Source organism: Silurus aristotelis, assembly GCF_946808225.1.
Source record: "Silurus aristotelis genome assembly, chromosome: 16".
Taxonomy (NCBI): Eukaryota; Metazoa; Chordata; class Actinopteri; order Siluriformes; family Siluridae; genus Silurus; species Silurus aristotelis.
Genome location: NC_139589.1, coordinates 17,998,669 through 18,013,668, shown reverse-complemented (window position 1 = coordinate 18,013,668; position 15,000 = coordinate 17,998,669). Strand labels below are relative to the sequence as shown.

At 39.7% G+C, this 15,000-nt stretch overlaps 1 protein-coding gene and 1 long non-coding RNA gene across 3 annotated transcripts in view; one reads left to right on the top strand and one right to left on the bottom strand.

Annotated features, from left to right (window-relative positions):
- Positions 1-15,000, top strand: part of LOC310738697 — a 159,053-nt gene that overhangs the window by 50,856 nt on the left and 93,197 nt on the right. The window lies entirely within an intron of this gene.
- The window catches only part of notch1a (notch receptor 1a), a 20,962-nt gene continuing 11,541 nt past the window's right edge, over positions 5,580-15,000 (bottom strand). For both annotated transcript variants that reach the window (XM_083563874.1, XM_083563875.1), the window contains exons 17-34: positions 14,805-14,957; positions 14,424-14,652; positions 14,064-14,265; positions 13,727-13,880; positions 13,431-13,615; positions 12,906-13,038; positions 12,243-12,500; positions 11,944-12,056; positions 11,238-11,812; positions 10,516-10,941; positions 10,163-10,311; positions 9,865-10,075; positions 9,480-9,561; positions 9,186-9,348; positions 8,570-8,850; positions 8,305-8,452; positions 8,027-8,124; positions 5,580-7,761 (exon numbers count right to left, since the gene is read on the bottom strand). In XM_083563874.1, the coding sequence (XP_083420000.1) occupies positions 6,646-7,761; positions 8,027-8,124; positions 8,305-8,452; positions 8,570-8,850; positions 9,186-9,348; positions 9,480-9,561; positions 9,865-10,075; positions 10,163-10,311; positions 10,516-10,941; positions 11,238-11,812; positions 11,944-12,056; positions 12,243-12,500; positions 12,906-13,038; positions 13,431-13,615; positions 13,727-13,880; positions 14,064-14,265; positions 14,424-14,652; positions 14,805-14,957 (4,676 nt within the window). In that variant the 3' untranslated portion in view covers positions 5,580-6,645. The remainder of the gene's footprint in view (positions 7,762-8,026; positions 8,125-8,304; positions 8,453-8,569; positions 8,851-9,185; positions 9,349-9,479; positions 9,562-9,864; positions 10,076-10,162; positions 10,312-10,515; positions 10,942-11,237; positions 11,813-11,943; positions 12,057-12,242; positions 12,501-12,905; positions 13,039-13,430; positions 13,616-13,726; positions 13,881-14,063; positions 14,266-14,423; positions 14,653-14,804; positions 14,958-15,000) is intronic.

Here is a 15,000-nt window from a genome sequence, read left to right as displayed (position 1 = left end):
AAATGCAAAAACAAAATAACAAATCCGAAAACAAAATAACAAATTCGAAAACAAAATAACAAACGCAAAAACAAAATAACAAATCCGAAAGCAAAATAACAAATTCGAAAACAAAATAACAAACGCAAAAACAAATGAACAAATGCAAAAACATGTGGGTAGGTATAAAAAGGTAGGTATAGTTTGTGAATGGAAACTTACCGATCATTGGACGAGACACCTGTCATTCAAGATATTTAGGAAGTATGAAATCTTATAACTTTGTTTTTTGTACATGTGTAAAGTTCTCTGTTTATTTTAAACTATTTTTTTTATTTCAATTAGTGCACCTTTAAATATAAGGAAATAACAGAAGTAAACATTGGCAAGCAAGGAGAAAATGGAATTAATTGTTAATTTGTTTTTGCATTTGTGATTTGTTTTGGTATTTGTTATTTTGTTTTCCACCGTAGGGATATTGTTTTAAAGCAGCTTTACAAACATAAAGCGGTAATAAAGTGTATAAAAGAATGTATAGGTTTAGTGCCTATAAGTTCATTATAATTGAAAAGAACCCATCCTCACCCGGACAACTTTTTACTTTTACTCATTACATGTTTACACAAATATCTATACTTTCTACTTCTTAAATTTTAAAAACCAGCTCGTTACTTTATTTTGAATCTATTTGGTGACGGCAGTTTTTTTCCTTCTCATTGCTTCTCCTCATCTTTTTCAATCTACCACTGGTGTATCATTTCCTGATGTACACCACACCACAGACGTAGACTAGTTTATGAAGTAAACAATTTGCAATCAAAAGGCTACAAGAAGTCCGGGGGTAACGTGGATGAGACAGAGGGATTCAGTGACGTAAACATGACTGAGAACAGACATGTTCCTGATCGCCTGATCTTCATCTTTTCTCTGATTGTGTTCAATATTGTGGATGTTCAGACTGGATACATTTATTAGGTAACTAAATTTTCAATTTGTTTTGTATTTATATATATATATATATATATATATATATATATATATATATATATATATATATATATATATATATATATATATATATATATATATATATATATAAGGCTGTCAAAATGCAAAATCATTTTAACAGCACTGGATTTATTAACGTGCTATTAATGTAGCGTGCATTTCTGTGTGGAAACATAGCAAAGGTTCCGTTTGGTGTCCTGATCATTTAAAACACAACTGTTTTTATTAATTACAGTCTAAATCCATCCTTGAAGATAACGAGTTGCTATCTTCATGGATCTATAGGCTGTTGAAATTGATCTATCTCCAGCTGCACAGAGTGATCTCCAAGTGAAGAGTGCTGCTTCATTATTTAGTTTAATTTAATTTGTTTTGGCAATAAATCGTGTCCCAAAGCAGCTTCACAGAAATAAGTAGATTACAAAATAAACTTCCCAAAGGGTTTTGCTAATGAGCAAGCTAGGTTTGATGGTGGCAAACAGCAACTCCCTGAAATTATATCAGGAAGAAACCTTGAGAGGAACCGGTCTCAATAGGGACCCATCCTCATCGGTGACCCCGGACACCCATTCATGATAGTTGAGGTTATTAACTATACTATGATGGAGACTAAAATGCAATTATTTTCATGACAATTGTAATCCTGAGCCATTGCAGCAGACTGTTTATATTAATTACAGATTAAGTCCATTTTCATTGTTCTTGAGTGGAAACCTGTAATATCATATATCTGTAGGTTGTCTGGGCAGAACCATCTTCAGCATCAGAGAATGACTTCTGATTAAAAAGACCTCCATCCAGAAGTAGAGCATCAGAATTGATCAGGCATTCCTCCCGAAAAAATGAAGAAGATAGGATCATTATTTGAAGTGTTAACAGAAATTCCATTGATATAAGAGCATGAACTATCAAGTGCTTCCTCCCCCCTTTCAAACAATCGGTAAAATTTATCTTAAGCCATATTTGATTTAGCACTGTGTTCTGCCTTATAGAAGCTTGCAAACCCTGAGCAAACATTTAAAAATTGCATTTAAAAAGTCACAAAGCCAGGAGCTGGCCCGATTATCTCTTTCATCTAGACTCACAAACATGCCACTGAGCAAAAGATGTGCTTTTATAATGTTACTGAATTGCTTTAGCAGTGAGCCATAAAGTTGTGCCCACCATAGACAATTCCCATTTAATCCACTAGAGGGTACTTTTACTCCATTTTATTTCCTCTTTTGTTATCTGCTTAATTTCCTTGCATGATTTTGGACAAATTTCCCCATTAGTCACATTATTTAACTTCCTTCTTTGTGTTTCGAGCATTAAGGTCTTGTCTGTTTTTGCATGGAACAATATTTTACACACAAGGAATTTTACTTGGCTACAGGAGCTTCCAGTGCAAGAGAAAGTATAGTCATGATATAAGAAAATTAAAGTAAACCAGACAATTGAATAATGCACTATATACAGAAGTAATAATATTGTTTAGACAGTTCTACTCTGCCATCATTGAGTCTGTCATTGGGGGGGGGGGGGGGGGGGCTGGGGGATTTCCCATGAAGTTCATGATCATCTCCACTGTTTTGAGCATGTTGAGCTCCCGGTTGTTGTGGTTGCACCAGACAGCCAGCTCTTTAACATCCTGTCTGTAAGCAGACTCGTCTCCGTCCTGGATGAGGCTGATGACTGTAGTAAGATACAGGGGTTTGACAGAGGGGTTTTTAGAGGTGCATTTATTTGTGTACAGGGAGAAGAGCTGTGGGGAGAGAACGCAACCCTGGGGAGCACCAGTGCTGACAGACCTAGATGTGAGTTTGTACCACCTCACTATCTGCTGCCTGTCCGTCAGGAAGCTGGTGATCCGCTAATAGATTGGGGTGGGCACAGAGAGCTGCACTCAAAAAATGATGTGTTGGCCTTACTTAACTTTTTTATGGCAACGGGTTTCACATAACTTAGGCTGCATTTGAGTAACAATATTTATTTTAGTAAACTTAAGATAATTACATAATGTTAATGCAATGTTGTTTAGTTAAAAATTCTTAATTTAGTTTTGATAAATTAGGTTAATCAAGTTCAATTATTCTAAAATATATATTGTTGCCTTCAACCAAAACAAATAATCCAGTTTTATTGATTAGTTTATTCAATGAATCTACAGGTATTTACATTTTTTACCCACAAGAATGTGTACTGTACAAAATAATGAAAACTGCCTTTCAAAAATCTAATTTTTTTTTTTTTTACTTATTACAAGAAATACTAATAAAACTATAAGCATGCTTCCTTTAAAAGATTTATAAAACAATAATACGAAACAAATAAAAAATACAAAAGTCTTATTTTTTAATATTTGCCCTACAGCAAACAGCAAACAGCACAACTTTATGGATTAAACATACAGTATGTCCTGCCTTATGACAAGAGTTTATTTTTCAGGACCTGGATCTTGTTTGAATATAGTTTCATAAATCACTTTTAATATACTTCAAAATTGTATCTCAGATCTTGTGGGTAAGCCAAGATTAATGCATAAATTAGACCAAGTTTCACAGAACATGCATTTGCCACATTGTTCAGGTTTTCGCATACTTGGACGCCTTCAATGATGATGCCAACATCTTCATAAGGGTTCGTAGCAACTGCTCCTTCATGTACAACACAACTCTATTTCATTCGTTTTACTTAAATTAGTTGTGTAAAGCTGAAATATTACTATTTTTTTATTTTGTCAACACAACACTTTTAATTTTAATACACAAACTTAAGTGCATTATTACATTTAAACATATTTACAGTCTTTGGACCAACAGCAGCTGAAAAGAGGTCAGGAATTATTTCCGGTGGAGGCATTTAAAATCACGAACACATCCTTTTTAGTTGAACTAAAACAGAACAGTTATGATATTTATAAAAGATTAAAACGTGGAGTAAGTGTAGAGCAGTGGTTCTCAAAGTGTGAAGCGCAGCCCTCTAGTGGAGAATAAAGACATGACAGGTGGCGGAAGTATTTATTTATTTATTTATTTATTTATTTATTTATTTATTTATTTATTTATTTATTTATTTATTTATTTATTTATTTATTTAAAAAAAATTTGGGGGGGGGGGATCATTTACATTAATGATTTACTCTGTTGAAAATAAAGTTTCTCAAAGCAATACAAATTTTTTTTATTGCAAGTCCATTTAAACATCAGTTAGGGTACCAGGAGGAAAAAAGTGTAACTATGTAAAAGCAAATTAGCAGTTCACTGCTAGCAAGTTAACTGTGGTAGACCAATAATCGCACCGTAAAATATTGTATATAGTGGGCATAACTTCAATGGATATATTTGTGACATCGACCACAAAAACAGGCAATTCATTACAAACAAAAACAAGGTAGATGGTAGGACCAATCTGGCACGTGTGTAAAGGGGTGCACTGGCCACCCAAGAAATATGCTTGACCCTTAGCCTCAAGTTGCTGTTCGGTATTCAGCCCTCTCTCTTCAATGTTGTGTTTTGTTTATTTTGTTTTTGTTTTTGGAAATCTAAATGCTTTAATTTTCAATAGCAAGTTTCTGCACTTGCATGGCTCTCCTATGCTCTTTGACTCTCTCATTGTGACATAATGCTCAAACCACGAAAGGATGCAGAAGAGCAGGCAGCACTATGGCAGGAGTTTAGCACATCTCCTCAAGTAGAACCAAATCCAGAGAAGATAGTGCTCTTAATGTCTTTCATTGTTCCACCATTTGTAAACACAGTTTTTCGCAGATGGGTGAACCTCTGCACATTTTTTGTTCTGAGAGATTCTGTCTAACTAAGAAAATTTTTTTTTTTTTTTTTTTTACACCCAATCATGTTACTGATCTGTTGCCAATTAACAACATTTGTGTCTAAATGTTCCTTCAGCTGTTTATTTTTTATAACATCATTTTCCTGTCTTTTGTTGTCCCTGTCCCAATGCAAAATTGCCTCATTTCTTATTTACAATGGTAAATCTTTTCTGTTTTAACATTTAAAATGTTTTCTATGTTTTATTGGGAAAAAATTTGGGTTTATGAAATTTGCAAATCATTGCATTCCGTTTTTTATTTACATTTTACAAAGTGTATTTACACAACGTTGCCAAATGCCAGAATCTGATTTAAAGTTGCTGACTAAATTATATCATTTTAATAAAAAAATGGTGGTGGTGGTGGTAAATTTGGCACTTGTTTTTTCTACTACGAAGCCATATTGTTGTAATAGATTCAGAATGCAATTTAGCGTTATCTTGCTAACATGTGGAGGGGCTTCCCTGAAAAAGACTTTGTCTTAATGGAGGTATGTGTTGCCCCATAGCCTGCATATACCGTTCAGCAGTGATGGTGCCTCTCTGTATGTGCAATATATCTATTCCAAAGGCACTTATGCACCACCATACTATCTGAAATTCAGGATTCTTTATTGGGAATAGAATATGGGCATATGAGATGCAAGTCATTGCATTCTAGTAATTTCACATTTTACACAGTGTAAGAATAAATAAAAATAAAACTGACTAAGTTGAACACTGAAAAATCTGGACTGAAATTCTCTTTCTTCTATCACAGAAATCATAGGCAATAGTGTCTCAGAGTAAAAGCAAAATGTTTTATTGTTTTGAGAAAAATATTTTACATCATTGGGAAAAACAATTTCTTCTTCGCACAGACTACAAATGCATATATAATTATTCCATCAGTAGTAAAACATTTGATCAGTGTTTATAAAACTCAACATGTCAGGCACCCACCGGCTGTTTTTCACAACCGCGGATGATGTCATCACAGTGCAACGCATACACAACTGTGTACAATCTTTGTCTTACACACCTTTCTGCATATCTAGGACGTATACCAGGGTGTCTAAGTTCTGACAACCAGCCTGAAAGTTGCATACTCAGCTCCAGTGTGAAATAATTAATTACAAAACAATAAAAACGTTTACAATTTTACATAACTGTTTTGTGGTGGTTGTAAAAGGCCGACACATATCTACTAAAAGGAATAAATAAATCGCTTTGCTACATACACAGAAACTCCATCTGACCTTAACTCAGGTGCCGAAAAAGGTCGACACAGCTGTGACTACACAACATAAAAACTGTACACAATGTTTTGCACAGCAAAGTGCGTGCAAAAAGGAAAGTCCATTCTGTCCACTTTTCAGAGTCCGTTTGTCAATCATATACAGTATTCGGCTTTGTAACATTATTGAGTCATGCAAAATATTAATGTCAGTGGGAGAGAGTGAAGGATGCATCACATGACCACATGATTCTTAAACATTCGAGCATCCCTGTCTGTCTTACACTTTAAGACTCTTTTTACAGATGTTTACAGACAAAAGCTTGGCTTGACAAGATTACATGAAGTTGACTTAATACTGAATCTCAAAAATATCTATAAAAAGTCAAATCATTAAACATAAACATTACATTTTATATGTGCTCAGCAGACAGTAATTCAGATTTTCTGAGCAGCCTGTTAATAAAATACACATAAAATACATAAATAAAAAAAATCTTTCATATATGTAGTCCAAAAGCACATAAATAAAAAATAAGCAGTTTAGGAATTAAAGTATAATTAGTATAAAGTAATCAAAAACGCGTTTTGGCAGTAGAGTCTGTTATCGCTGTCCTCATTTACTGTCATTGTCACTTGAATGCTTCAGGGATATGATTCAAATGAATGCTTGTGGGTGGGCTCGAGATTCCCTCGGACCAGTCAGATAAGTTGGAATGTGGCGAGCAGCTAGACCACTGGTCGGGAGAGCCAGGAGATGGAGTCAGGAAGGGATGATCAGGGACCTGAGGCTGGTGATTTGGCGTGTTGTCCATGGGGTTGGAGTAACTGTGCTGAGAAGGAGGAGTCAGAAACTGTGTGCTGGATATAGGCTGGGGCAGCAGCTGTGTCTCCTGCGGCAGCACGGTTTGGATTGCATTGGACTGAAGTTCTGCTCCGCTCATATCACCAAGGAAGTGGCGAGAGAGGCTATGATTGGCGACATTTGAGTTTTGGTGCTGCAGATGGTTTTGATGCATGTGGCTAGACAACAGATGAGCTGGTGTGCCCAAGTGGCTGCTTTGCATTGTGGGATAGCCCATCACTTGGGGCAAGTTAGTGGCATGGTGCATTGTTGGCATTATAGCCGAGAAAACACTGTGTTGTTGCTGCTGCTGTGCCCGTGCAAGCCAATCACATGGCCCTGTTTGGGCTCCACCTCCATTATTAGCTATGCCGAGATGAGACAAGCGTGGAGGTGCTGAATCAAATGGCTTTGCCATCCCCAGGTGAACCGCGGCCATTTGGGAGTCAGCTAAGCCTTGGAGTTGATGCGGGATAGGTGGGGACTGCTGAAAGGGTGATGTCATCAATGGTGGTGAGGAGACATCTGATTCCATTGGAGACAAAATGTTTGTGTCTCCATTCTTTTTCTTTTTCATCCTCATCTCCTTTCCCCCCTCCTTTCCTCCGGGTTTGCGGGATTTCTTAGCATTATTTGGGTTATTGGTGCCACCTGGGCTAGTTCTGATGCCCAGGAATGCCTCAGGCGAGCAGATTGGCGGTGAATGAGTAAGAGTGGGAGGAGCCTGAACCAGATTATATTCTTCCAACAAGCGCACGATGTCATGGTGCATACGTTCATTGGCGATGTCACGTGGCAGCTGATCCAGGTGATCTGTAATGTCACGGTTGGCCAGGTGGTCGAGAAGGAGCTTTGCAGTCTCATAGCTGCCCTCACGGGCTGCCAAAAAGAGGGGCGTTTCCTCCTGCAGAGGTATAAAAAAGCTTAATGTTAAGCATTTACAAATGTCAAATCTGGATAATGCACAATAAATAATAAGAACAAGTGGCAGGTGTGTATGCATAATAATTTTTTTTTTTTTATTATTATTTGCACATTTTTTTTAACAATTTCAGCACTTTGCAATTCAGTTGTATATTATAAGCATGCGTTCTTTTAAAAATTAATCTTAAGATCATAAATTACACTGATTTGTAAAATAAACCTTATCACTGGACACATAAACATACCTTGTTGTTTTGCAGATCTTTGTTGGCTCCATTCTTTAATAGCACTAAAGCAGCCTCAACATTGTTGACAGCAGCGGCCCAATGGACAGCAGACTTTCCTATATTGAGAAAGACAGGGAGAGAGAGTGTCAGTTAGATCATTTTCATAATCAGTACTCATGTTAACAATTAGAATTTCTGACCATCTAATATTTGCTATTTAATGGATCATGTTCTTACTAACTACAAATCACAAATTGCCTCAATAAATAATTATATGTATATAAATGATTATGTACCAGAGTCATCAATGGCATTGGCATCCGCATGGCAGTTGATGAGCTCCTCAACCATGCCCTCTACTGCTAGGCGTGTGGCCAGGATGAGCGGAGTCGTGCCATCGTTCATGCGTGCATCCAGATCTGTTGCCCGATTCCTGATTAGAATCTGTAAGAACGTTCCAGATTATATAGTAAAGTATATGCATTATGCATCCTAATATGTTCACTGAATTTGCTGGCCTTACAGCCAGCTGCGTGTTCTTGTATTTTAAGCTGTGCATACCTGGAAGACTCCTTGTGCATCAGCAGCCACAGCAGCATGTAGTGGTGTGCGTCCTGCATGGTCCTGGGCATTGGCATCTGCCCCTGACTCTAGAAGACGCTTGGCAGCATCAGATCGGGCATAACGGGCAGCCAGGTGCAGTGCCGTCTCACCTGCACGCTCTGTACGCTGGTGTGGATCGGCGCCATGCCAGAGGAAGTTGGCAATGACACCTTCCTCTCCCTCCTCTTCCTCACCAGCCTCACCACTGCATGAGGCGATCATCAGAGGTGTCAGCCCATCTGTAAAATAAAACAAGCAAGATACTGCAATCAAAATCTGCAACATCTACTCACCACTTCCTGCTCTCTTACAATGCATACTGAACATAGTAGCTAATCAAAGAAAGTTTTCATTTGTGCACTTCTAGAATTCTGTCATGAAACTGTAATCATGTACATCTAGATTTTTATCTAGATCTAGAAGTCCTGATAAAATCAAGATTCACGATAAAAACGTTTTTTACAGGCTTTAGTCATAATTTATGTCCAGGGTTTTTTAGGTAAAGAGGCTATTTGTGTATTTATGAGCCCAGACACTGTGATGGGATTTGTGACATGAGGTAAGGATCACTCACCAGGGCCAAGTACGTTCACATCTACACAATCAGTGTCTGTGTCTGCTCGCGGTGGTGTAGGAGCTATAGAGGTCAAGCGCAAGTCTGCCGCGTCGAGATGCTGCTGAGTCCACTGACGTGGATCTGGCTGGATTCCGATATCTGGTGTGACGTGGTCATCAAACTGCATGAATACAAAAACATAATAGGATTAGCTGTGCATGCATACAGGGACCATGAAAGTGAATTCCACAGCTTGCTAGAGGCATTCTTAAACACATGAAAGCAGGAGTGTACACACAGACACGCTCTTACCCTGAAGCGTTTGCAGTGGTCTTCCTCTGCCCATTCACTCAGCTGCTCGTCCATCAAAATGCTGTCGGAGTTCCTCAGAGGCCTTTGGAAAAAATAATTATTACAATTTTATATAATATAATAATAAATCACAAATGTAGACCGCCACAAGAAAAGCCTACTGTGGATATATTTTAGCACCATTCAGCAATCAGTAATACACAGGCTTGAAAGGCTGCTAAAGGAGTATAAATCAAGGAGTACAAACTGTCCACAATTCAGAGATCTTGCTACTGTTTTATGTTCAAATCCATTTACTCTCCATCTCTCCCTGACACACACACACACACACACACACACACACACACACACACACACACACACACACACACACACACACACTCACTTTAATCCAACTGAGTCCTCTCCCACAGGTTCTCTGCGTTTCTTTTTTGTTTCAGTCACTTTAAAGCCCTCAGGGAACCAGAGCTGGCCATGCTCTCGCTTCCGCTTGCGTGACAGCACGACTCCGACAGCAGCCAGGACCAACACAGCCAGGATGAGAAGAGCGAGAAACATGGGGTACATCTCTCCAGGGCCAGTGGCTTCGTTCTCACCTACAAAAGAATTTGAGCGAGAAAGGCCTTTATAAATACTAATTTTTTAATTAGTCAGTATTGCTCTTTTAATGGGTGAGAACTCACTTGTAACAGCCTCTATAATGTAGGGAACATTGAGATTGCCGCTTGAAGCCAGTGCTCCCAGGAATGCAGCCACATCTGTTGCACTCTGAAAACACTCTTCTGACTGCTGGTAACATTGTCGATTATCGATCTCCAGATATACAATGGAGCTGCAATGTACACACACGGTTAAAGGTTAACATACAAATTGCACGTTTAAAAAATAGCTTTGCATCGTTGGTTGCTATTCTGGTTTGTCATGTGTGTAGAGCTATATTGACATTTATAAACACGTCAAATCACCTTCATTAGCAATAAACACCAATCTGTTGGTTTCAACACTCATTCTGTTTGTCAGTGACACGTTTACTCACCCTTTAATCTCCATGTTGTCCAGCTCTCGTCGATGGCGAGGCTTGAGCAATGTTGACAGGCTCCGTGCAGTGCGCTGCAGCAGGTGGCCAGGGTTGGTGTTCCACTCGTGGGCAGTACGTGTGTGTTTGCTCAGCTCGTGTTCTGTGCCATAGTATGGGTAGACAAGAGGCTCGCCTGTAGTGGCGTGGCGTTTGAGTGCGACATTGGTCCGCAACAGAGCACTTAGCTGCCGCAGGAAAGAGGAAGAGTTACTAAGCAGCTCACTCGGTGGCAAGTGGACCACTAGCACCAGGATGCCAGATGCCAGACGCTGTGGTACATCCTCAGCACAGTCCAACCCGTCCCAACCACACTCAGCGCTGTTGCAGCCCTGATCGCAGTGACCGTCCGAGTAGTGGTCCTTACAGTACTGATCATACAAGGGACTAGAGAGAGAAATAAAGAGAAGATTTGTAAAGTAGATTTATCTATTTTTCTACTTTCTTATCTATATCCTATTCATATTTATTGTATATAACTATGTATAATAACATAACTTAAAATCTGAATATATTCAAATAAGATAATAACCTGACATAATTATATACAATCATAAACATTTTTATATATAAGGATATAAAAAAGTATCTAATTTTTACTTTTGCCAGTAGAGATTCTAATGAGATAATAATTACAAATATTTATGTTGGAGTCAACGTATGCTATTTTGTGCGAGACTTACTTGCACTGGCCCTCAAGCTGGTGGCAGTCAAAGCCATCGTAAAGGCAGCCTGCACTGTGACACTGCATGTCACACTTTCCATCATTGAAGTACCTCCAACACTGGAGGGCAGCACTGCACTCATGCCAGGGGTCATCAAAATTGAGTGAACAGTCACCGCCGTCCCAGCCACATGCATGACTGTTACATGCTGCATCACACAAACCATCACCGCCCCGCTGCTCACACTGTGGCACCTCGCATCGTGGCTCTGCCTCTTCTGACTCGGCAGGGGGAGGGGTGATATCCAGACCCCGGCCCCCATTGAATGAATAGTCTAGGATGTGGCAGAAGAGGCCATTGAAGTGTGATGGGCACAGACAATGGAAGAATGGAGCCTCTGCAGACGATTGGCATGTGCCACCATTGTAGCACGGGTTAGAAGCACATGGAGAATCAAGCCGTGTCTGGCACTCGCGACCATTGTAACCTGGTGGGCAAAGGCAGCGTGGGCCCGGTACACAGGTGGCACCGTGGCGGCAGCGCAGAGGGCCACATGAGCTTGAGTCATATTCACATGAGGACCCTGAAAAACCCTGTAGCAAAAGAGAAATAGCTTGGATTGGTGCTGTGTTTATAAATTCTCTACATACCAATATGGTGCAGATTTTAAAACCTGGATAGACATAATTTTTTGGAAAAATCTGTCAAAGTATTGTGTACTTACAGGAGGGCATTTGCAGATGTATCCATGTTTGGTGTTGCTCGCGACTGCACAGGTTCCGCTATTTTTGCAGGGTTTATCCTTACAGCCGTCAAACACAGTGTCACAGCGCTGACCTACATACACCAAGACACATCGGAGATTAATAATGATCGCACAGTCAATTTCATTAATATTAATAGCAATAGTAATGACTGACTTACAATTTATTTGTTTTAATTTACAATCGGTATCCGTTACACGTATTACACAATTTAATTTTAATATTGTATACCAATTAAGTGGTGTCTCTATGGAAATACCTGTATATCCTGTGCGGCATTCACATCGGTAGCTGTTTACTAGCTGGATGCAGTTGTAGGAACCGTTTGGGTCACAAGGGTCAGACAAGCACTCATTCACGTCACCCTCACACCGCTCGCCCACATAGCCTGGTTGGCAAACACACCCATATCCACCCACCCGGTCCACACAGCGCCCGCCATTAAAACAACGTGGCTCGCCAGTCTCAGGATCCACATCCGGGGAACAATCGTCCACATCAATTTCACAGTGAACACCTACAGAGTGTCAGACAAATAGGATGATTATTATTATTATTTAAATAAGATTCATGGAGGAATGCAGTCGGGTTTATTTTTAGAGATTTTTAGAGTTTACCTTTAAAATTTTATTTTATCATAGCTTGTATCTGTTAAACATTACAAACTGTGTCTTTTTATTGTTCTGTGTGTTACTTGGTTTACAGAATTAACTTACACTTAATACATGGCTCTATAGAGTAATGGTGTGAATGAGTTACTGTTTATTCCCTAAATCCAAAATCATGTCTATGAATTAATATTTCATGGTTGATTGTTCTGCCAGTTTCTAGGGGCTTGTTTAAGCAGAATATGAAAAGAGCTGAAAACAAGTTTATTTTAGGTCTAGCTCATCTACAGTATACTGAAAGTGTAAACACTAACCTTGTGTTCCCCGAGGACAGGAGCACTTGTAAGTGTTGACAAGGTCGATGCAGGTGCCTCCATTCTGACAAGGTTGAGACGCACACTCGTTTATCTCCTTGCTGCAATTTACCCCATGATATCCCGCAACACACTTTTAAAGAGAAAGAGAAGGATGGAGAAAATATAAATGCAATTCAGTTCCAGCAAAGGGTGCTTTCTTCCATGTTAAAGATTTAACATCTGGAACATTAACATATATTAGAATTAGTATTCATGAATGTCAAATCCCTGTCCTGTTCATCAGACACCAGTCTGCCTCTGATCACTCATATATGACTCATTCTGTAAACCTATTCATGACATTTATTTGAATAATTCTCAGCACAAATGGGCAACAGCCAACACCTTCTGTAATATACAGGACAGTGTGTGTGTGTGTGTGTGTGTGTGTGTGTGTGTGTGTGTGTGTGTGTGTGTGTGTGTGTGTGTGTGTGTGTGTGTGTGTGTGTGTGTGTGTGTGTGTGTGTTTGTGTGATTTCATACCTCGCAGGTGTATCCGCCCAGGTAATCAGTACAAGTTGCACCGTTGTGACATGGGTTTGGCACACACTCATCCACCTGATCCTGGCAGTAGCTGCCCATGTAGCCAGCCTGGCACCGGCACAGGTGTGTGCTGCCTGCATCTACACACTGGCCTCCGTTACGGCACAGAGCTGCTACAGGTACCCCTAAAAAAAGAGAAATGAGCAGAGAGAAAGAAACAGAAAGAGTATGGGTGTGTGTGAGGGTGCATGTTAGACAATATTAGTACACACAAACACACTTTATATTTGTATTACCTTGTTGCTGTGCGGCAACTTCACAGCTGACACTGGGCACATCGCAGTAGATGCCAGTCCAGCCACTGGCACACTGACATGTAAAGGAGGAACCCTGCTGCCAACATGACCCTCCATTTTTACAGGGTGCTGAATCACACCAGCGCACTAGGCTCTGGAAACCATACAAATAAAATACAATATGTTTAGCAAACATACATTCATACCATTCACTATTTTCCTACACATGCTCCATATCCTGAACTTTTTTGGATAAAAATTGTAAAATTTCTATGCTAATAATGCACCTTTTTTAAGTGAATTAATGAAGAAAAATCTAGGGTATGTGTCCATGTACCTGACAGTTGGTGTCCGTGTAGCCATGCGGGCAGGTGCACTTGTAGGTGCCATAGCCATCTTGGCATGTACCACCGTTAAGGCACGGGACTGAGTCGCACTCGTTCACGTCGTGTTGGCAGTAGCTGCCCGTGAAGCCAGGCAGACAGACGCAGGAGAATGAGTTAATCCCATCCACACATGTACCACCGTTGAAGCAAGAGCTGCACGCATACACACGGGTGGGGGTTAAACTGATGTGTATACAATGTGTTTTATTTAAAGATTTAGCACAAGCAGGGAGAAATTAATTAATATTTTTTTATTATTTCATATTTAAACATTTTGAATATTTGTGTGTGTCTGTGTGTGCATGTGCTACCTCTCAGTGCAATCAGGTGTGTTGATCTCACAGTTGATGCCACTAAATCCAGCTGGGCAGCTGCAGGTGTAGCTGTTGACACAGTCTGTGCAATTGCCCCCATTGCGGCAGGGGGCGCTCACACACTCATCTATGTCCTCAGTGCAACGCTCACCACGGAATCCAGCCACACACACACATGTGAAGCCATTTACACGGTCCACACACACACCACCATTACTGCAGGGGTCTGACACAAAGACACAGAGAGATTCATATTTAGACAAGATTTTATTTCCAGTCTGAGTGCATATGAAGTGTGTGTGTGTGTGTGTGTGTGTGTGTGTGTGTACATATGGTGGACTGTGGTGAATGTATTATAGACATATTTGTGTATCTTACTAGGAGTGCAGTCATTGAAGTCAGTCTCACACAGGTCTCCTGTGAATCCTGGGTTACATCGGCATTGAAAGCCACCCAGCGAGTTGACGCACACACCACCGTTATGACACGGGGACTTCACACACTCATTGATGTCCACTTCACATGTCTGACCTACAATGGATGATAAAATGTTTGACGAATGATAAAAATTATG